Source organism: Parambassis ranga, chromosome 21, assembly GCF_900634625.1.
Source record: "Parambassis ranga chromosome 21, fParRan2.1, whole genome shotgun sequence".
In the NCBI taxonomy this organism is placed as follows: Eukaryota; Metazoa; Chordata; class Actinopteri; family Ambassidae; genus Parambassis; species Parambassis ranga.
In genome coordinates, this window is record NC_041041.1 from 9,389,557 (window position 1) to 9,412,265 (window position 22,709).

The 22,709-nt window shown below is 43.0% G+C and overlaps 1 protein-coding gene across 4 annotated transcripts in view; it reads right to left on the reverse strand.

Annotated features, from left to right (window-relative positions):
* Positions 1 to 3,028: 3,028 nt before the first annotated feature.
* Positions 3,029 to 22,709, reverse strand: part of dgkg (diacylglycerol kinase, gamma) — a 60,045-nt gene continuing 40,364 nt past the window's right edge. For all 4 annotated transcript variants that reach the window (XM_028393728.1, XM_028393725.1, XM_028393727.1 and 1 more), the window contains 6 exons: positions 20,113 to 20,203; positions 18,833 to 19,034; positions 11,032 to 11,152; positions 9,632 to 9,692; positions 7,765 to 7,885; positions 3,029 to 6,137 (listed from right to left, as the gene is read on the reverse strand). In XM_028393728.1, the coding sequence (XP_028249529.1) occupies positions 7,787 to 7,885; positions 9,632 to 9,692; positions 11,032 to 11,152; positions 18,833 to 19,034; positions 20,113 to 20,203 (574 nt within the window). In that variant the 3' untranslated portion in view covers positions 3,029 to 6,137; positions 7,765 to 7,786. The remainder of the gene's footprint in view (positions 6,138 to 7,764; positions 7,886 to 9,631; positions 9,693 to 11,031; positions 11,153 to 18,832; positions 19,035 to 20,112; positions 20,204 to 22,709) is intronic.

The following is a 22,709-nucleotide window of genomic DNA, read 5'->3' on the forward strand; positions in this document are numbered from 1 at the left end:
CAGCTCCCTCTCTGAGCGTGAAAGTGGCGAAACAGGGCGAGAACAAAAGCCCAGATTTCCTGTTCCCTCCGAGACTATTACTACTGTAGGTTAGTGTGACACTGACATAACGGCCAGGTCAGCAGAGCGGCCAGATAGCGACGTGGGCTAATCCTGATCTTCACTGCTCAAGGTGAGAACTCTGATCTGTCATGTAGACACACACATATCACAGGTGAAGGAGTTTAGGCAATATAGGAACTTTAAAGTTGGTTCAACAGGATCAAGATTTATTTGAATTTTTATATTAAAATATGCTAAATTCAATAGAAGTGTTTGTGTACCAGGCTGTAAACATTTTGCTATGAAGGTGAATACAAGTTTGTGGTGATTGACTCACTTTTGGAGGCAGCCCCCCAGAGGCCACGGAATGAACTGCAGTTTTTGATCTGTGGTGGTGTTCAGAGGTTAGAGCCTGTTTGTTCATTTTACTCAATGTGATGTAGGCTTCTACATTTTCCCATGATGCAACGGTATATAACTATGGACATCAGTGAAGAGCCGCTTTGAGGCTCCGACCTTCACCATGTTGGCGGCCATACAGCCCACCTACAGGCAAAGAGGTCAGGAGCAGTATAATTACCCATAATTATGCTTTATTCTAAGTCCTTCAAAATCCCTATCTATGCACCATGCTGTAAGCATGTTTATTTCACTTTTAAATTTTTAACATGGGAGTCTATGGGGATCACTTATGGAGCCAGCCCCTAGAGGCTGCAGGGTTTTAACACTTCCTGCATTGGCTTCATTTCTCAATCCTGAAAGGTTGCTGCATAGTAGCACCTCAATGAAAAGGTCGGACAAATCAGACTTCCTGCTGATCAGTCTGAAGCTGCAGAAATGTTTGAGACTCTGAAATCTCTGAAATCTGTGCACTTCCTGTTTAAAGTATGATTTCACTCTGATGGCTGAACGCTCAAACAGAGCTGCAGAGCAAGAAGCACAGGTTAGGAAAAACATCACACTCAGCTGTCTTTCTAAGAAATCAGACATCCTTTTAATTATCTACAACAATAAATTCAAACATATCACAGCTTTATAACGGAGAGTCTCAGCAGTCCGTCCTCAGCCTGTCTGTCAAAATGCACATTTCAAAAAGAGTTAAAATGGGAAAGTAGCGCCTCTGGGCGCAGGATGCTCTCTCACTGAGGGACAAGATGTGACTCGCCTGCTATTAATAGCACTTTGGGGGATAATTCCTGCCTTGTTATCTTAGCAGCCGTACTCAAGACGCCAAAGGCACACTCTTCTGAAGCTTCCAGTTGTGTAACCATGCTTTCTTTTATTACCCCCCCCCCCTTTCTCTCCCTCTCTTTTAATTCAATGTCTGCTTCATCCAGATTCCCTTTGCAGGAAGCTACAAGGCCACAGCCGAGAGGCCAAAAGGTCGACAAGATAAAATGACAAGGAGCTACAAACACATCCCTTTGTGCTGATGTAATTAGCTCATCATGTTTTCATTAGTTGTTTTCTTTGCTTTAAACTGAGTGACAGTAAAAACACACAAACACATACATGCAGCAGAGACACTGCTGTCTCACTGTTCCTCCTCTGATTTCCTTTCATTCATTCAGAATGTGTTTAAGGTCATCAGTGATGTCTTTTGTTATCTAATCATCCATGAATATGAAGAACAATCACACAACACAAACACATTCTTATCATTTGGTTGAGCCAGTGGACGAGTGAACACAGCTGCCACCTGTGGCCATTATGTGGACTGCATTTAGCATGTTATTGCTATTACTAACACCATGTGTGAGTAAGTGTCCTGCACACTGTTGGAAACAATGAAGCAATAAACATCAGATTAATGCTGAGCGCAGCACACCTGACCTGACCTGTGTGTACCACACTGCTCCGGGTGTCAAATTATTGATCCTGATAAAAGTTTGGCTAATGTCATGTTAGCAGATCTTTATGTCTTCAAGGGTTCTGGCACGTTTACTTGGAGTGAGTGTGGGTTTGGTCTCCTTGTCTTCCTCTGCTCATAGTTGGTAGAATGGTGAAGTCCAGTTTTCCTGAGGATGTTAGAACTACAGGAAGGGCTCTCTGTCTCTGTGCCACTGAGTTCAGGCTGTGCTGCTGAGACGGTGGCTGGATCCTCAGTCTGTGGAACCATGAAGTTCATTTCATCTGAGGATGTGTATGTGTGCATTTGTTACAAAGTTGATTACTGCCAGCGCTGGGCACCCACTGTTGTATGATTCAACTCTTTTTTTTTTTTGAGTGCACTCACCCAGCACAACTTGCTGTTGAAGCAGCTACAAGCAAAGTCCCAGCATATGGCTGTCAGGCTGCCTGTACTAAAAGCATATGGCTTCTATAAATGGATAAGCAAAATCAAACATTCAATTTTTAACCTAACCCACATCATGAGTGATCTGAGCGACAAAAGCAAATGGCAGTTTTTTTAGCAGCTATACTTTCTGAGAGATTTTACAGCTTTACTGGCTCTTGGTGTGAAGTCGGGGTTAGTGACTGAAGAGAGAAACTGAACTTCTTCTGTTTGAACATTTAGTATAATATTTAAATCCATCCAAATGCCAGTGACTGACACACAGTGGGATTGACACACAGCAGAGGAAAACAGGGCAGACTGTGTATTGATCCCTCATTCTCTTTCAATCATATCTGGCCCTGGGTATATAGCATGAGGGAGGGGGCATCTGCCCTTGACCCTTTGAGGGCTGCCTGAGGGCGAACATGAGGCTCTCATCACAAAGTTCAGTGCTCATTTGGTTTTTCATTGTTGAAACTATGATATGTGTGATCAGATTTCTGTGATCGCACGAACACCAACGACACCTCGATGTCTCTGCACCCTGCCTTCCAGAACTGGATCCCACCGGTCAGGACTGTAGAGCCACCTCTGCTTCGGAAGAGGAGGGGCCCGGACTGAGTGACTGTGTGTGTGTGATCATGTTGGGCGGTGTGGCAGCAATAAAACACACAGAAAGACGTTTTTCATCATACAGTAAAGGGCTACTTTATTAAATATCTTCATTTGTGTTCCTGCAGACATGGTGTATTGTTTTTTTTAACAGTAAACCCTCAAACTCTGCTGAAAGTCTTTGCATCCCAGTCCCAGTATGTTTAAACCATGAAGGAGAGACATATGGGAGCCACGGCTGCAGGAGGTGTGGTCTGAAGCTATGTAACATAAACATGTGTGACCTGATGTCTGTGTTGAGTGAAGTAGTTTTGACCTCTGATTACCTGCCCTGTTTGCTAGTAAAGATAAGTAAATTAGATCAACTGCAACAGAAACAAAACGCTCGGTCATGTGTTGATAAAATCGTCTGTCTCATTCAGTAAACAAACAAACACCCTCTCTGTGTGAGTGGGTCCTTTTATTTGTTAAGGCAATTGATTACTACAAAGGACTGGAATGGACATGAGCTGTGACATGCATCGGAAAGCCCGGCTGTGTGTGGGCGTTCACATTGGCCGCCCTTTGATCTGATGATAAATCAGATGTTCAGACTTCACGTGGGAGTTCTTCTTTAGAGGGGGTGTCTTTTCTTTTTCTGTCTTTCTTTAACATGCCATCAAAAATAATCAATCAAAAATAAATCACCACAAACAGATATGAAGTCTGATCAGTCGGATCCTCGCGCTCCGTTTTGTTCACTCTCCTTTTGTTTCAGCAGGCATGCGGTGATGTCACTTAACTTCAGATAAAATATTATAAACAAATATTTACACTTGATGATATAGCTGTCTAAAACCATTCGCTCAGTAAGGTTACTGTAAACATGCACTCTGTCGTCACCGAGTCCTCTCAGCACCCAGGCTCCATCGCTGCTGATGGATGTTTGGATCACACAGTGTTCTACCAGAGGTGTTCAAAGGCTCCTCACCGGGTGGATTAAAATGATAAACCTGGTGTGTGTGTGTGTATATATACATACATACACACACAGTGTGTGTTTTAAAGGGGCCTGGGAGCGAGAGGAGCCACTCAGTGAGTTTTAAAGGGAATCAGGGTGTGAAGGCATCGATGCCTGACCCTACAGTGGAGCTCAGTTTGGACCATCAGAACATCTGCAGCCGCCCTCCACCTGCAGCTCATCACAGAAAGACCATTTTCTACAAACATCGAACTCATGCTGAGTTCAATATATTCTCCTTTGAGTTATAGTGTGAATATGTTATCGTGGTTTAGTTTATTCCTGATAAAATGATCTCACCAACAAAGTTTTAATCCTGAGGATTAAAGCTACATTAGTCCACAGTTCAAATGTAATAGCTGTTAGTTAATATGTTGGGACCAACGCTGCGGTGACACAATTTGACATCAGTGTTTGTATCAATTATCTGCTTGACCGACATCTGAAAAGTGCTTCATCGCCTCTGACAAAGATGACAACAGAAGACAACAACTTTTGTGTTTCCTGATGATGTGATGACATTAAATTAAAATGTGAGTTTGATGAAGTAGAAAAGTGTCTTCAGAGAGCGACTGCAGCTGCTTGGCGTGGTGAGAAATACTGACCTGAACCCATCTAAGCTAAAAACTCCACATTATTAATATGATATATTAAAAACACATTTGTGTGTACAGAATACATGAGCTACACCTACTTTCCAGAAATATACATATACTCTGTCTGCACATACTGTATGATATATTAAGTGGGAACAGTAATACAGATACATTCTTTATGAACACTCCGCCGCCTTCTCATCCTGTTCGTTATATCCCACTTTATTTGGCGTGATGCGGTAAAGCCACCCGGCTGACAGCACACTTGACATTGTGAGTGAATGTTTGACACCGTAATTAAGGGTAGGGTTTCAGCGAAGGAGAGACAGACCCTCCCTAAAATAGAGGGATAAATTTAGTTCCCCTGTCAATGTAAATAAAACCCCTGCAGGGGATTTATTTCAATCCTCAGCCCACCAGAAGAATCCCGCTTGCTGCTGTTAGTGACAAAGCGCCCAAAGTCAGACTTAAAGATAAACTCTACTCTCTACTCTGTCAGTTTATACAGTGATAGATGTGCACAGGCACTTCCTCTGCCTGCAGTTATTTTGTTTTGTAGGCCAGTGATGCTCAGGGGCTGAAATCCCTCCGTGCTTCCACCCATTCCAGGTCACCGTTAACGCCCCAGTGCCATCAACCCACAAACAAAACTGGTCAATAATGGATGAGGCTCTTCCTCCTCTCATCGGCTGCAGCGTGCTGTTCGTCTGCGGGGACGCCCTGGAGTAAGCGCTCTTACAAGCGGCCGCTGTTTCATTATTCATACAGGTGTTTTAAGGAAGAGGTGGATCTGTTTACTCCAGCCACACTGCTCTAACCTCCGTCTTCTACTCACTTCATCCCCACACCATCACTACCTGCTGCCTCCAGCAGTCTGGCATGAGCTCAGCGGGCAGTGGTGTACTGGAATATATGGCTGTGTGTTCTGGGTCTTTGTAGGTGGCTGAGAGGAGGTGGCTGGGTACACAGTAGATGATTTTAGACCCTGCCAATGTAACAGGTGAGTTAATAGGCTAACGCTAACAAAGTAGCAGCAAATTTTAGCATCCACACAGGATTACAATGAAATTGTCCATGACATTTTTAAAATCACCTTGTGTGTAGCCAACCTAAATCCATGGCTGGAGCAGGACTGGAGGATGATAGTTACACAGGTAAAGGTCGCTTCTGTAGGTGTGTGTGAACCACAGGAACTACTAAGCAATCCGGAACATGGCGCCAGTGTAAAAGCTGTTTCAAGGGTAAAAAGGGGCTCCGAGCTTTTTTCAAAAATAACCCCGTGGCTCTTCTCTCAAAATCAAATAAAATATAAACAAAATACAACATGCAAAACCAGAAACCACCAGAAGCAGCTGAGAGCTTGCTGGATTATCATTGGATTATTATTGGATCCTATGCTCCAATAGACACAGAAATGGGCAGATTAAGGGGCCAGTTCCTCTAAACAATCACACCACATCAAGTCAAGCTCTGAGTTCCTGCAGTCCAAATACACCTACTGAGTGTGAGGGCTCCATCAGAAATGAATTGTCTGTAGGCATGCTAAGTTTAGGAATGTTCCACTTCCTGTTCATGAACTTCCCACACCTGACTTCTGTGTGTGGATATACACTCAACAAAAATATAAACGCAACACTTTTGTTTTTGCTCCCATGTTTCATGAGATGGACTTGAAGATCTAAACTTCATTCCAGATACACAATATTACCATTCCTCTCAAACATTGTTCACAAATCTGTCTAAATGTGTGATAGTGAGCACTTCTGCTTTGCTGAGATAATCCATCCCACCTCACAGGTGTGCCACATCAAGATGCTGATCTGACATCATGATTAGTGCACAGGTGTACCTCAAACTGCCCACAATAAAAGGCCACCCTGAAATGTGCAGTTTTGTCTCACAGCAAAATGCCACAGATGCCACAAGCATTGAGGGAGCGTGCAATTGGCATGCTGACAGCAGGAATGTCAACCAGATCTGTTGCTCGTGCATTGAATGTTCATTTCTCCACCATAAGCCGTCTCCAAAGGCGTTTCAGAGAATATGGCAGTACATCCAACCGGCCTCACAACCGCAGACCACGAGTAACCACACCAGCCCAGGACCTCCACATCCAGCAGGTTCACCTCCGAGATCGTCTGAGACCAGCCACTCAGACAGCTGCTGAAACAATTGGTTTGCATAACCAAACAATTTCTGCACAAACTGTCAGAAACCGTCTCAGGGAAGCTCAACTGCATGCTCGTCGTCCTCATCGGGGTCTTAACCTGACTCCAGATCGTCGCCGTAACAGACTTGAGTGGGCAAATGCTCACATTCGATGGCGTCTAGCACGTTGGAGAGGTGTTCTCTTCACGGATGAATCTCGGTTTACATTGTTCAGGGCAGATGGCAGACAGCGTGTGTGGCGTCGTGTGGGTGAGCGCTTTGCTGATGTCAATGTTGTGGATCGAGTGGCCCATGGTGGTGGTGGGGTCATGGTATGGGCAGGCATCTGTTATGGACGAAGAACACAGGTGCATTTTATTGATGGCATTTTGAAATACCGTGATGAGATCCTGAGGCCCATTGTTGTGCCATACATCCATGAACATCACCTCATGTTTCAGCAAGATAATGCACGGCCCCATGTTGCAAGGATCTGTACACAATTCTTGGAAGCTGAAAATGTCCCAGTTCTTGCATGGCCAGCATACTCACCGGACATGTCACCCATTGAACATGTTTGGGATGTGCTTGACCGGCGTATACGACAGCGTGCACCAGTTCCCACTAATATCCAGCAACTTCGCACAGCCATTGAAGAGGAGTGGACCAACATTCCACAGGCCACAATAGACAATCTGATAAACTCTATGCGAAGAAGATGTGTTGCACTGCATGAGGCAAATGGTGGTCACACCAGATACTGACTGGTTCTGAGTCCCCAGACCACCAATAAAGCAGAAACAAACTGCACATTTCAGGGTGGCCTTTTATTGTGGGCAGTTTGAGGTACACCTGTGCACTAATCATGATGTCAGATCAGCATCTTGATGTGGCACACCTGTGAGGTGGGATGGATTATCTCAGCAAAGCAGAAGTGCTCACTATCACACATTTAGACAGATTTGTGAACAATGTTTGAGAGGAATGGTAATATTGTGTATCTGGAATGAAGTTTAGATCTTCAAGTCCATCTCATGAAACATGGGAGCAAAAACAAAAGTGTTGCGTTTATATTTTTGTTGAGTGTATGTGAGAGTGTGTTTGTGTGTCCTAGTCCCGGCTCCGGTTGCGTTTCTTGAAAAAAAAGAAGGGTGTCTTCTGGGGTGGACCCAGTAGCATGGGGACCTGGTTCTTGTGCGTGATCCGGATCTGTGAGGAGCACAAAGAAAAAGAGACACTAAATGGCGAGGAAGAAATGTTTGCTGTCTGCCGTCATCACTTCCTGTCTGTGTCCTTGCTGTAGATAGTGTTCTATGTTCTGCTTTGCTGAAGGTCTATGACAAATGAAAGAACTGGCTGAGCTGCTGCAGGAACGCAGTGAGAATAGGTGACTTCCTACATGAATAATACTGCCAGGATGTGCTATTTGATGGTATGACGAGGAGGAGGTCAAGGTTCCGGATGTGCTGAACAGAACAGTCTGGAAAATATACAAAAGCGACTGCTGACTTCATTACGATGCTTCCACTATTTTGCTTAGAGGATGTTACAGTTACTTTAAGTTCTAAACTGGCGCAAGTGAACCTGACTCACTGGTCCTCGGCACCAAAACTACAAAGCCAGTGGACAAAGGGTCCTGTGACCACTGACTTTAAAACTCTCCTGATTTGAAAACGTTTCATCTGTTCTTGGAGAGTAAGCCCAGCCACCCCCTTTACCACTCCGCTCACAAATCATAAAACACTGCCACTCCTGCGATCATTTGATTTTGATAACTCACAATTAAGACTTAAATGTCACCATCTTCTTCTGCATCTACATACTTGGACTGATCAATTGTAATGCAGAGTTTAGCTCTGGAACTTTAAAACTGCTCTCTTCAGGAAGCTCATGAGTGATGAATGCACGACTTTACAGTCTATGATGTCTACGTATCCATGCGAGTCTGTGGTCAGATCAATAAGTGCATGTGAAATCTGCCACCTGGAGACGCTTCTCTGTGATACCTAAAAAAATGCTATGGGTTTTGTTTTATTCATATTTATTATTATCAATGTGAAAGAGCTGGGGAATACACAGAGCACTGGTGACATGAAGCCCAGTGTACTGAGACTGAGCTGTTACCTCTTTGTTTGCAGATCATTATTTCCAAACTTACATGTCATTTGGCAATGGACCTTTTCTGTCACAACACAACTGACCTTGCAGGTCAGAAACCTACTTAATTATGGCCCCACGAACCTATTTTGGGCCTAGTCTGACAGCCATCATGGATTTGGTTACAAAGCTGTCAGAGATAGATCTTTTTTGACCCCATATGTGGCCAACACATTTGGCACGACTCATCTGGACGCCACTTAAATGGTTGACCCTTCATGAAGACAAAACTGTATTCAATCCAACATTTGGACTGTGGTGTGAAAACCCAGCCTGGTTCAGGACACCACTGTGGCCACGATCATCCAGCTGTGGTAAATCTCACATTTACAAGTGTAAATTATGGAGAGACTTTGTAGAGACACTCCTGCTCAAATGTTGCCATGGTGACTCTCTAAAAGCTGCAGCGTAAGATAGTAGCCTTCACACTTACTAATAGGTAACTCTGTCCCACTGAAGACTGCAGCAGCAGGCTGTAAATATGTTGATTTCTGCTGTAAAGATTCAGCATCCAGGATCGGCTGGAGCCAGTCAGTCAGTCTGTATAATGCAGGATAATACTTCCTTCTTAGGATTTTTAAATTTGACAAATTCATTTTTTTATGTTAGCCTGCCACTCAGAAAGCCTGCCTCCAGCAAGAGAGGTGGCCACTCATGGAACTGCAGCAACTTAACATTGACTGACCAATCATTTCCCACTATAAATAAGGAATAAATACCAATGTGTGATGTCACTGGGACCTTAAAAATATTTTCACACCATTGTTTTTGATTTGAAATGTGTTGTTCGCCTCTCACCGTGCAGGGGGGCTGCATCCATGGCTCGCCATCGATCTGCATGGGCAGACGCCTGGACGTCCTGTGAAGAGACAGCACACAGATGAAGATGTAGTAACAGAAAAGTGGGAGTGGGAGAGGGCAGTGAGGGTACAGGGTGAGGTTGGAGGTTGTGAAGGTCGGATCACACACACCTCTGAGGCACGAGAGGCCTGTTAACACTGTAGCTGGACAGGGTCACACACACTGCACCCTTTGTTCCCATGAGAGCCATTCCCAGACAGGCCCCCACTCCTTAAACTCACAGACCCACTGTACACACACATACACACACACTGAGAGTTGGTTTAAGACTTTCACGGCTGCAGAAACACAGTATGGGAAAATGACTGTGATGAATGCTGCTTTAATTCTGCTCTAGGAAAATATGGGGGCAGTTTGCTGAGCGGGTGAGAGAATGACTGGTAAATGTCACCTCTCTGTGCTGTGACTGTTGTTAGAAAGTCTCTGCAAGAGCAACAGAAACATATCAACCTAAACCACTTTATGTGGATGAGATGACGAGTTATAGGTGAGGGTGAATGACCCTCAATAAGGAATGCTTTGGATTTGGATTAGCTCATTAAATCCTACTAAATTTGGATTCATTAATAAAGACAAACAAGAGATTTTTCCCATAAACATTTTAGCCCTGCATCATTTCATCCGTGTTGCAGCTCCAGTGTGGTGTTCCCTTGTTGTCTGTAATAAGGTTGTAATAAAGGTTGAGCAGCTTCTTCGAGTCATTGTGCGACTTGTTTTCATGTAAATTCACCAAATGTTGTTCAAATCCTGCTTAAACCATTTGAAAGGTTGTGGACTTTCAAAAGCTTTTCCAGTGATGACCTTTGACCCATGGTTTAGTTTGTTGTGGTTTCTAGAAGAAGAAAATGCAGCATAAGCTGAAAGTAAAGTGACTAAAGCTCAGCTTAGAATCGGGTGTAAAGCTTGTTCACAGTAATGAGGAATGTGTTTGTAACTCAGAGACTCTCAGGGACACAAACAGATGACAGAAGTGACTTTGCATCATTTAGCTGCAGAAACGACAGCCTGAGTGTTAAAATTCAAAAATACACAAGTTCAAAGCAGGACTAGAGATTCCCACAAAACCTGGAAACTCAGACGGGCGATTTCTGTTCACTCAGTACAGCATGCAGCTGAAATATATAATTCATCAGATACAGGCATGTTAGTGTTTAGATGCTGCAGAGAGTTTTCAGATGCACAAAAACACTCCAAAAGAATACATTTTTTATCCGACATGTATGGAGAGGGATGCATTTTGTGCAGCTTCCAGCTGAGAGATCAGAAAATAGTGTGTAGTGAAGTGGAGAAAGAGGAGGGTGGATTAGAAGTGAGGAGGAAGACGGAGGCTCTCTGACCTGATTGTGACGTTGGCGCACTGAGCCAGTCGGCGTCCTGCGCTCTTCAGTCCCGTGTAGATCTGTCCCATCTCTATCGCCCCCTCCAGGCCGACCACCTCCAGCAGCTGGTCGCTGAAGTCTGAATGTGAGACGCATAAATTGATTTTTTTTTAAAAACCCACCAGGAGAAAAGCTGCACTTTACCACATCTAAAAGTGATTTGAGTTGTGTATACAGCCATTTCGTTATTTCAACTTTTATTCTTCCCTCACTTCTTCACTCGGTAACATACTTGGCATGTCATAACAAGCTCCATCAGTCTTTCACCTGGTGTTGAACACCACCAGAGGAAGCATTCACCGTCAGTCTGAGCATGATCATTACATTCTGTTTGACATGTCTGAGGCCTCATCGTCAGTATTACCAAACATGAAGGTCAGCGATGATGTCATCTGACATTTAAATAACATGATGGAAGAAAATGAATGGCGGCTTCAGAAACATCACAGGTTTTACAAAACGCTCTGCGAGATCAGACAGAAATCTGAGAAACGTTTCACAGCCAGCCTGATAATTCTTGAGGTGTGACAGCAGAATCAAATCTGTGGCGGAGGGAACTCGTCCACTAATTAACTGATCGCATGGTGACAGGATCCGAGCTTAAAGACTTCTACTTTTTTCCCTGCTTCTCTTTTCATCGTTTTATTTCTCAGACTGCTTATTATTCCTAGTGTTCAGTTAAATTGGCTCACTTAAGAATAGAGTTTGGTGCTGGAGTCCGTTCTCTGTAACTGGCTCTTTGTGGCTCATCAGGCAGGTTAGTGCAGCACACTGAGGGCTGATTAACTGTATTCAGGCAGACTGCTGCCGGCTGAGCACAGTTACTCCTTGTGAAAGCTCTGGGTTTCCCCTGACTGCCTCTCAGCCTTCACAAAATGTCAGAGAAAGTTCCCTCTATTACATTTGACATTCTCCTGTGTTAAAAAAAAGTAGATATTAGTCTACACACTCCTGTTTACAAAATCCTGAACCCTTTGTCCAGCCCAGGCGAGCCTGAACTGGCAGCCGCCTGTTGTGACTGGAAGCTCGGCCTGTGCCTGTCTGTCACAGAGTAAACACTGTTAATAATTTCCCAACGTCGTCACATGGTGCTCTGCCTTTTGGCTCCAACTCAAAACACAAACAGGAAACAGTTGTGTGTGTTTGAGGAAGTGTGTTTTTAACTGCAGGAGTCACAACTGTTCACATGAGGAAGAGAATTCAAGAGAGAAAGGATGCGACCTCCACAGACACGGCTCAGATGAGCTGTTCTTATTCTGCGGTCTGTTTGCTGAGTCACAGCTGAGCTTCAATATTTCAAAAGGAAATGTCACTGAACACTTTAAAAATCAGTAAATTCAGGTAAGAAATAAAGCACAAAAATCAGTACCTACGTGTGAGTAAATTATGGATTACAGTTCATAACGTGGAAAAATGTGCATTAAATTAAATGTCAGCCTGGTGACGCCTTTCACATTCACAAAGTCTACACTGTAAAACTGTTTGAAATGTCAGGTGGAGGAAAAAAAGCCTCAGATACAGCACAGAACTACACTTAATTAAGAAAACAATATGCATGTGTAACCTCTCTATTGAACACAATAAAAAAGGTCACACAAAACCATCTGGACAAAAGTCCTCTCAGTCAATTCAGAGGAAGCAGGAAAAAAATATTCTGATTAACATTTGGTTATTTTTTCAACAACAACATGTCCTCACCAGCAATGAATATGTAAGATGATCAATAACACTATTGTTTACATACAAAGTGTATTTGCCATCTGAAGCTATTTGTGATCAATAAACACAGTTGGTTTGCAAAATGTGTTTAATATAAAAGAATCTGTTTATCTAAGCTTTATCTAAATTGAACCAAAGACACTGAAAGCAGAAGTGCAAACCTGCTGGTTCATCTTTGTTGCTCTGCCTCGCTCGTGTATGTTATTTCTGGTGTTACTCAACATTTTCTGTAGCTGATGCGTAAAGACGTGTCGGCAAAAGAACAAATTGTGTGAGAACTTTGTTGTTTGCTGGTAAAACCAAAATAATAAGCTGAAAAACGCTGCAAAGTTTAATTGATATAATTAAAAAAACATATTATTGACAACTGTGTCTATTAACAGTGGAATAAACCTTTGAAATGTAGAATTGTTTCCTACAAAAAGTGCTGAGGACTGGATGTGAGGGTCAGTGGGTATGGCCCCTCACCACTCTCCTGTCTCTGCAGAGCTTTCCAGGAAACAATTATAATAGGATTGAACATCCATTAAGAAAAAACTGCACAGTTGGAGATAAAGGGGGTGAGCTGGGGGTGGGGGGGCCCACACTGAGCAGATGGGAATTAAAAGGAGGGCTGGTGCAAAGATGGCTGCAGTGTGAGTCTGTGCAAGTCTGTGGAAGCTGTAATCTGCTGGTTTTGAAGACAGAAACTGTGACACGTCTCATTTTACAATTTTAAAACCAAACTATTTATACATCTCTTTCCTGTCGCACCATTAAAACATAAATCCCCCTCCCTCGCACGCCCACCCACACACCTCTACTGTACTTCCTCTAAATACCAAACATGGGCATGCCGGCCTGCCCGCGGCCCAGTATGAGAACCTGATGGCAGAGTAGCCCACTGTGCTGGTTCTCACCTCACTGACGATTCCCACCTCATCAGATCTCTGCGTTTTGGACTCTCAGGCAACCAGGCACTGTTACTTTCTCAGTGAGGTAGAGCTAAGAATAGAATAGAACAGCCTCTTACATAACGCAGCCACAGTGCATTCTGGGATGGGATGGCACTGCTTTGCCAAGCAGCGGGCAGCAAGAATCATTACTGCTGTGCTGCACTATTTTCTCTACTGTGCAGGCAATCTGAAGCCATTTAGATCTCAGACATTATTTCACACAATTCGGATTATTGATATAAGAGACACATAGATTTTAGGTTGAACAAAACAGCTGCTGTTTGTAGCATAAAACCTTACAAAAAGTTTACAAAATGAATTTACACATTGCTTAATGCTAAATCTGATGTTGTTTTAAGTCAATTACATGATCACAGACAGCACTATATTTTTGAAGTTACTTGACTGTTAGTTAAATAAAGTTTATTCAAAAAGTATCAGCAGCATGTAAAGAAGCTATGACCTCCTCGAGTTAGGTGTGCTCTAAAACGAATGGACGCTGGAGCTCGACACATCCAGCTCTGACTTCATATTTCGTACTTCATATTTTTTTCTTTTTTTTATCTTGCTGTAAATAATGTTTATACTGTTTAACTTTTACCGTTAGAGGTATATTTTTTATTTTTTAGTATGCTTGAGTGCCTGTATTTTGCTGCTGCAATAGTGAAATTTCCCAGCTTAGGATGAATAAGGTATTTTCTATTCTATTCTATTCTATTCTTGACCTCCACAATCGAAGTTATAATCACCCAACATGGAATAAAATTCAGTGACATATTTATCTTTAATTAAAGTATGTTAGTCAGTTAGTGTTTAAGACCCACACAAATTAACCACCTTCTGTATATGAATCTTAACCAAAGCCTCCCGCCACTTTCAACTCATACCGTAAGTTAACATGCTAACCAGCTAGCCATAAACAGTTTGTACTACCACACTAGTAAAACCTGTGTAGCATCTATTCTGCCCAGAGAGGAAGAATCTGAGTTAGCACTGATCATGTCAAATATAAAAATCCTCCAACACCACTCTACAAGCTAACAGCATGGAGCCTGGAAGATGGATATTTTTGATGCAGTGTGTGATCTCGAAAGACTCCAGCTGCTTCACACAGTCAAGAGGGCTGGATGTTTCATTTGTGTTTTTTTACTCCTGATAAGCATCTCCTGTTGTATTACTGTGCATCTCTGATAATATCAAATTATTGTTTCATTAAAAAAAACATCCAAGCAGGTTCATCATTTCAGCTTTGGACTGTGTTATTTATACCCAGCCTTCACTTTGAAAGATGAATTATACTTCTGTCTAAAATAGCTGCAGTTTTCACTGTGCATGAGGTGTCAGGCTATAATTATAAGCAGACATATTTGTGTATCCTTCCTCCGCCCACCGGCCCTCCACCCTCCTCCCTGTTATTGTCTCAGGGTGGTCAGAGTCAAGGCAGATGGTCAGGAGGAACTGCAGCTCACCTCGGCGGAGGTAAAGGTACGGGGGAGAGCACTTGGCCATTTGACAAAGAACACTGTGTTACTATGATCCAGTACGAAAATACACACACACACACAGCATGCTGCTGAATCCCAGCCTGGACTGTGAGCGTCCAGATGGTGAAGTTTTACTGCGACATGTTTCCATCGTGGGAAAGAACACATTATATTCATCTTTTCCATTCTTTTACTCATTAACTGTGAGTATCAGTGGAAGGTCATCAGTCTCCCAGCATCCAGTGAGCCGCTTCATACAGGAGCTATTTGCAGCCTCACAGACTGGTGGGGGTGAATCAAAGTAATTATAGTCTGCTGCTTCTGTTGTGTGAGAAGAAAACAATATGCAGGCTCTGGTTGGTTTAAAATAGCCTCCTTCATGGTGTGTCGCAGCATGACTCTGTGTGTGTGCATTGTGTGTGTGTGTATGAGACGGAGGGAAGGTGAAGAGATGAGAGGTTGGAGGTGTGATGGGTGGAGGAGCAGCGGGTGGACGGTGTTGGACAAAGAAAAAACAAATTAATTATGAAGGAGACAGAACAGCTGAAATAAGCAGGATTCTAAAACACAGAAGTATCAATAAGCACAGGAGATTCAAAGCTTCTACATATCCAAGGCACAGAATACAAGTCTGGCATTGCTGGAAGGTTTTTTTCTTCTCACCTTTGCACCCTGACCTGAACCCTCCAGCAACACAGCAAACACGCAGCTACTCCACCTGACCAACGCTGCTCAGGGCAAAACACACTCTCTGCTCTCACTGAACTTTGTTTACGCGCATCCTCTCCAACTCAATCCGCAGCAGGAAGTTAAGGAAATTTGATTGAGCAGCACAAAGGAAACAAACAAGGGAGGGGAGAGATGGAGCGAAGATAACAGCTGAGGAGGAGCGCAGTGGTGGCGGCCTTCGGACGTGAATCCTGTTCCTGTCAGCAGCTCACTTCATCTTCACTCAGCTGGCAGGACTGGAGCACATTTAACTCCTCAGACTGAATGTCTGCTCTGATTCGTTTTCCCTTGTTTACTGAGTGTGATTCTCACCCTGATGTCAGAACAGCAGATGATGAGTACAAGCCACGGGGACGAAGATTCCTGTTTCATTTTGAAGCAGTTTAACAGGAAGTTTTTCTAATTAACAATATATTTTAATGACGTCAGTGCCTGTATTATAATTACACATTACTACAGACTCTGTGTGTGTGTGTGTGTGTGTGTGTGTGTGTGTGTGTGTGTGTGTGTGTGTGTGTGTGTCTGCAGAGAACTGAAGTTTCATCACTGAGGTCAGCAGTGCCCTGGGCTTCGTTCAGTCTCTCTGAGTAACTCTGGCTGATTGAATTATCTGCTGCAAATGGATTTAAAAGCTTTACTTTACTGTGCCAGAGAAAGCAGCTGCCATAAACAGTTAGCTGTATGATAAACATGCAGGCACGCAAACAGACACACAGGCACACACACAGTGAAAGCCTTGTTGCCAAACAGTATTAGCAGCAGGTTAATTTAATAAGAGTTAGAAACACAGATTCCATCACAAAGGTTTTAAACTTTTGAGTCAAATCTACACCATAACGTGACTTAATTATATATAACAGATCACAGCACCTGTGATTCATTGTCAGCCCCGCTTACTTTCACTATTTTTTCAGCAAAGATGGACTCTCACTACATTATAACCTTGGCAACAAATCCAGAGAGATTTCTCAGTTTGGATGTCACTGTGTTGGAAACAATGGAGGAAGTTGAGAGAGAAGAAAGAAGCGCGTTTAACATGGTTTATTTTCTGGTCAATCTGTGTAATGAGATAAAAGAAAAATCCTTTTAAATTAAGGTCTGTTTGTTGGGTTTGCTGCTGTAAGAGGCTTCAGTCAGGGAATTAGGTCAGGAATTGGTCTTGGATGGAGTCAATGGCTGCAAAGACTCTTGGTCGCACACGGTAGGTGTGCAGAGAGGAGTGTCTACAGGAGGAGTGGCTGCACATGTGGACTGACTAGTCCTAGGGAGCCAGGAGGTTCAGACTGAACCGACATCTGCAGAGGCCTCAAAGGTGACCATATGAGTGGCAGAAGCAACAAATTAATTCAAATCAATCTATCGATCAGTTAAAGTTCATGGATTAAGTTTAAAACTGAAAATCGGTACACCACTGTCACACACTCTTGTTGTTTATAGTAACACCCTCCCCTCAGGAATGCTCATCATACATAAGCATGTTTACAGCATCTCAGGTTGAGAGTCTGATAAAGGTTCTCATCCAATGAGAAGAGGATGAGGCCCACAATGGAGCTTTAATGGACCCCGTAAGATAAAAGATAAAGAACACAAGACAAAAACACATCTGGCTTTGTCTTCAGTAATCTGAATTTGAACCTGGATCAAATAATCACATCTTTATACTGTTTATTAACCCCCTCTTTTTAAGCGGTTTGTTCATGACCTCAATCCTGACCCTCCCAGAAAAAAAAACAGAAAGCCGATCTTGTTTACACATGATAACACAATTGGCCTTTGTGGCTGCTAATTCGTTGCTGTCAGTTTGGTGTCAAACTAACCGTTTGTCTCCTAAATAATCAACCAATTTACTTAAAATGAGTAAACACTGTGTATTTAGGAGGGAAGAGTTTAACCTCTCTCTCGTCCGCCTCATGTCAAACTCCCTGGGTGAGTTTTTACAAAGTGGTGGGCAGCGGCAGCAGCTGTGCGTTCACTGCACAGTGATTAGATGTGGTGTCTCTAGTGTTTTTAAATGTGAATGGGGCATGAGGTGAACAGGAAGAGCGTTTTTAAACTATTATTTCTCCCACTAATTGGTCTCAATGGTCCTTATGCCACTTCTAAAAATTAAATATGCTCAAATTTGTTCTCTGCATTTAAAAAGCTGTTCAGGCCATCAGCAGGCATCATATTTACAGTTTGCCTTTTTGCTCTCGCACTTTCCTCTGCTTCATTACAGCACTGAGATCTCCATGGAAACAAGGTTTAGTTCAGTCAGCAAAGATACTGAGACAAAGTGAAGATAAGGAGACAGAAGTGGGATGCACCAAGAAGACCTTGAAGAAAGCATAGAGTGGGTTTTTCTCCATTGTTTGTGGCCTTTAGATGTAGGCTGTTCATCCTGGAGAGCAGCCATGTGAAAAGTTACATGAGTAGAACTGCTTTCATAAAGCATGACTGCATCTTCCAGGGAAGTGAGTTTCACTTTGGAAACAAATGATTAATAACTAATAATCCTGAATGAGAGTGTTTTAGGCAGGTACAGTAATTGATGTATGCGATGTGATGTAGTTTTATGCCTTAAATTTACACTACACAAAAACACACTTTTGTCTTTAGTCTTCAGTGGGAAAAAACAGAAATATTGTTTAAAACAAACAAGCTGTGGGAATGGGATTTAGTCTTAATCAGCTCAATCAGAATGTGCTCTGAAAGTGACTTGGTGAATTAGTGACACTGATTTGTGTCATTAAATCTGAACTCTGGTACAACAGAAATGTCTGGTGCTGCTGAGAACTCATCACTGGACATGCTGCCTGCACAGAACAAACATGGAAGAAGAGGCTTCCTCTCACAGTTGTTTGTCTTTGTCAACAGTGAACAAAGGAAACTCAATCATCTCCATTCACTCACCTTGTACGCAGAACTTGAGCTCCTTAGCGTCTGTGACGGTACTGGCCGGCATCCTGTCGGGAACCTTCTTGCTCATGCGGTTGTAGTTCCTCCTCTTCTTTGTCTCGCCCCACAGGTTAGAGCCGCCGTGCATGCTGGGAATGTTCAGCACGGCGATGCCCTCCAGCGAAGTGTTGCTAAGGTCTAGGATGAGCCCATCACACTGAGGAGACAGAGATTACTAACTGACTGATGGAGACACAAATACAAATAGTTGTTATGGCTTTCTTCTGGAGTTCCTCACAGCTCGACTTTTAGCCCCTTCTTCGTCTTGCTGTCAATCAATCAGGTTTTAACTGGAACACTGTCACTAGAAGGTGAGCTGTAATATAAAATAATTTATCTCTATGTGAGATGGACTCTAGATTATGTTTAAACGCATCTGGATTTAGCAAAAAAATCAAATAAAAAAAAAATCAAATGAATGTCAAGCACACACTGCAGTGACTCAGGGTCCTCATGAGATTACTGCTAATACTAATATTAATACTAATTACATGCTAATACTACTGCTACTGCTACTGTCAGAGCAGCCTCACACATGTGCTGGACGCCTACGACAGGCAAACACAAGTAATGAGTATGCCCTGACTCTAAATTGGCTCAGAAGCAGCATAACAATGAACAGGGAATGTTTAACTTGGAGTTTAGGTCGCTGAGGAACCTTCACATCTGTAGGCTGCATTGGAAATTGTACTAATCGGTTGTTATGGTTCAGTTTGTGAAGCCGGCCATTTTTCTCTTAGAAATTAAAGACAGCGTCACTGGTGTGCAATGCACCTGAGGTGGATTCTTTGGGACACATCTGAAGGAGCATTTCGAAATGGACCGCTGTGACACAATCTGTCTCAAACATAACTTCAAAAGTAGGGAACAGTACTATTGAAATAAAAGGGTGTAATGTAACTAAGAGCATTCACCCAGGTACTGAAAATGAAATAGCTGTTTTATAACAGGCTTCAGTACAAAAACTTAATTTTTAACATATATAATAAAAAGCCTTTTAACCAAACCCATAGATGTGATGATTAGGCTGTGAGGTCTGAGTAATGCTATGAATCCAGAAATTAAATTCAGAACTCCTCACACACTTTTTTGGAGCCATGTAAGAATGTATTACCATGTAGTTTCCATGAGATGTTTTATGATTCAGATCTTTAAAGACACAGCTCGTTTTTTCTGTCAGCTGACCAACCACGCATGCTCTGACATCATCCATCTTCAATGTGCCTATGACTCACCTCTACTTCGATGCACTCGTTGAGCTTCTTGCAGGTGGCAGAGATTGTCTCTGTGGTGCCGAACTCAAAGTACCAGAGCTTGTTCTTCATTCTGTGGGGAAACAGAGGACAGACATGTTTTGGGAAAACACGGTGAGCCTGCAGCAGGATTCCTTTCGGGTGCAGCGGACACATATTGAAGATGTCCGCCGCCCTGAGTCATCTCACATATTCTGACAGCTCAGGACAGCCGGTGGTCATGTGGCCCGAGAGGTTAAAGCGCCACTGATGGAGCTGGCTGCATCAGAGATACTAAAGTGCAGAGGGTCGACCCCACCATCTCAGTCAGACAGATATTCTGATGAGAACAATGCCACGAACATGGCCTCTGGGAAGGGGCAGGGGGTACAACATTGCTGGTAGAAACCAGGGTAAATACTACTGTGAACAGATACTTTGTTCAGTCAGACTGAACAAAGTGTCAATTCCGCCCTTCAGGCAGGTGAGTCAGAGATGGTGTGATGGAGGCAGTTTGTTTACATCATGATGGCTGAATGATACAGTCAAGGTGAAATCTCTGCTTCAGCAAATATCAACCATAAACCTCACACATGGTGGTGAGTGTACTTCACAAAACACTGACTGTATGATTCAAAGTTCCAAAATGACCCTTAACGTTTCTACAAAATGAGAAATAACCAAGCAGGCACCTCCACTGAGAAATGTTTCCCATGCTGAGCTTTCAAAAACTGCACTTCCAGTTAAGGGCTTACCAATTAGATGTTTATTCTGTGAAGATGTGCTGGTGTTTTCTCAGAATGTTGCATGCTATCGTTACTCCTCTTCTTGCCCTAATAATAACTATGGTGTTGGACTTTCAGAGCAGTGTAGATAAATTACAAATTACTAGGAAGAAGCGGCCAAAACAGCAATATTTCAAACACTGCCAGCATGGCTGGGTGCTGGCAGGGACAGCTGGTGGAGTCACTATTTGCACCAACCAGTTTCTTTTGGATGACAAATTTTGAAGGGCCACATATGGACAGGGGAGTGTTAAATACAGACTTTATGATCCCCAAAAGAACAACCACAGTCAGCAGACTGACATGTTTTAAATTGCATCTGATAACATAAGTACACTTAACCAGTTTAACCCCACTTTAATACCTTCGATCTGCTGTCTGTAGCAGCAACCAGCTTGCCGCCAACATCAAATACCCACAGACTGCTCCGCTTTGTGACGCTAACCCCTCTATAGATGAACATTACTAACTGACCCTGTGTCGTCTTGATTTCACCAAAGGTATGAGAGGGAAGGTGGAGGTCAAAGGTCAATGCATATTGGGAATTAAAGGCTTATCTGTAAGGTCATAATGGGCCAGAGATCCCCAGATACAGTACTGCCAGGGGACCTGAGCAGTGTTTTCATAACAACGTCTTGTACAGTGCTAACCTGTGAATTCTGTCAGAGGCCAAATGAATCCTTTCAGTAGAATTTATCAGTGTTATTCTCTCTTAGAGGATCAGTTGTTTGAAGTAAAGGTCCATTTAGCTGAATTACTGCAGAAACATGGGAATAATGGCGGAAAGGCTTAGAGGAGCAGGCCGCCTCCCTGTTGCACTCGCTGTCCATGAGAGAGTCAAGGAAAACATGAGTTAATTGCATTTTTTTACGAGTCGTCTCAAGTGGAAGCAGCTTAATGAGGTTAGGCAGCTCGCCTCGCTGAGAATCACAACTGCTCCTAATTGTGATCTCAAATATGCTCCTAATCCCCTGATTTGACAGCAGCAGAGGTTTCTAGGGAGGAATTAAGGTGCAGTGCAGAGAACCAGAGACGGAGAGACAATTAGCAGCTAGAAAAACATGTGAATGAGGCTTAACTCCATTCTGTCACATTAAAAAAAAAGTCAAATGAATTGAATGCGCTGTTTGTGTTTATAGAAAAGTTCTTCTATTGTGAATCAAACAAATGATGGTTTTGAAAAATGATTGTTTCTTAAGCTCATGCTCTGTGTCCTCTCCTCTCTGGCAGAGGTGGCACCTCACCTTGGCGTGCCCACATTATACACAGCTAGCTGTTGTGGCAATAGTTGTGTTGTCAGTATCAGCAGTTTGTCCACATGCTAGTCAACCTGCTGTCACGTCATAAACATGTGTCATACAGTACATTTCTGCTTCATAAAAGGTGAAGTATAGAGGTCCATTCATAGCTCCAGGTTGCACAATGCAAGATCCTTCAAAATACAGACTACTGCCACCTGCTGGTGTGGAGAGTTATCTCCTATCATGCAGGGGCAGAACATATGGTAAGTCATTGACTGTAGTCAACAGCAGTAGTTGTAGTAACATTTTAGTTCTGATAATACGGACATGCTGGTCAACGTTTGCGATTAAGATGAGCAGCTGTAAGGCTGAATGATGCCATCTTGATAGCATCTAAATTCCTGGTTCATCCAATTATATGTCCATATATATCTGTCATGACCAGGGAAATTTTATAGAGAGACTTATTAGAGACATATGGAGCCAGCCCCTAGAGGCCACAGGGTGAACTGCAGTTCTCTGACACTTCTGCATGGGCTTTATTCATTCCTGGAAGTGGCAGTTGGTTGCATCT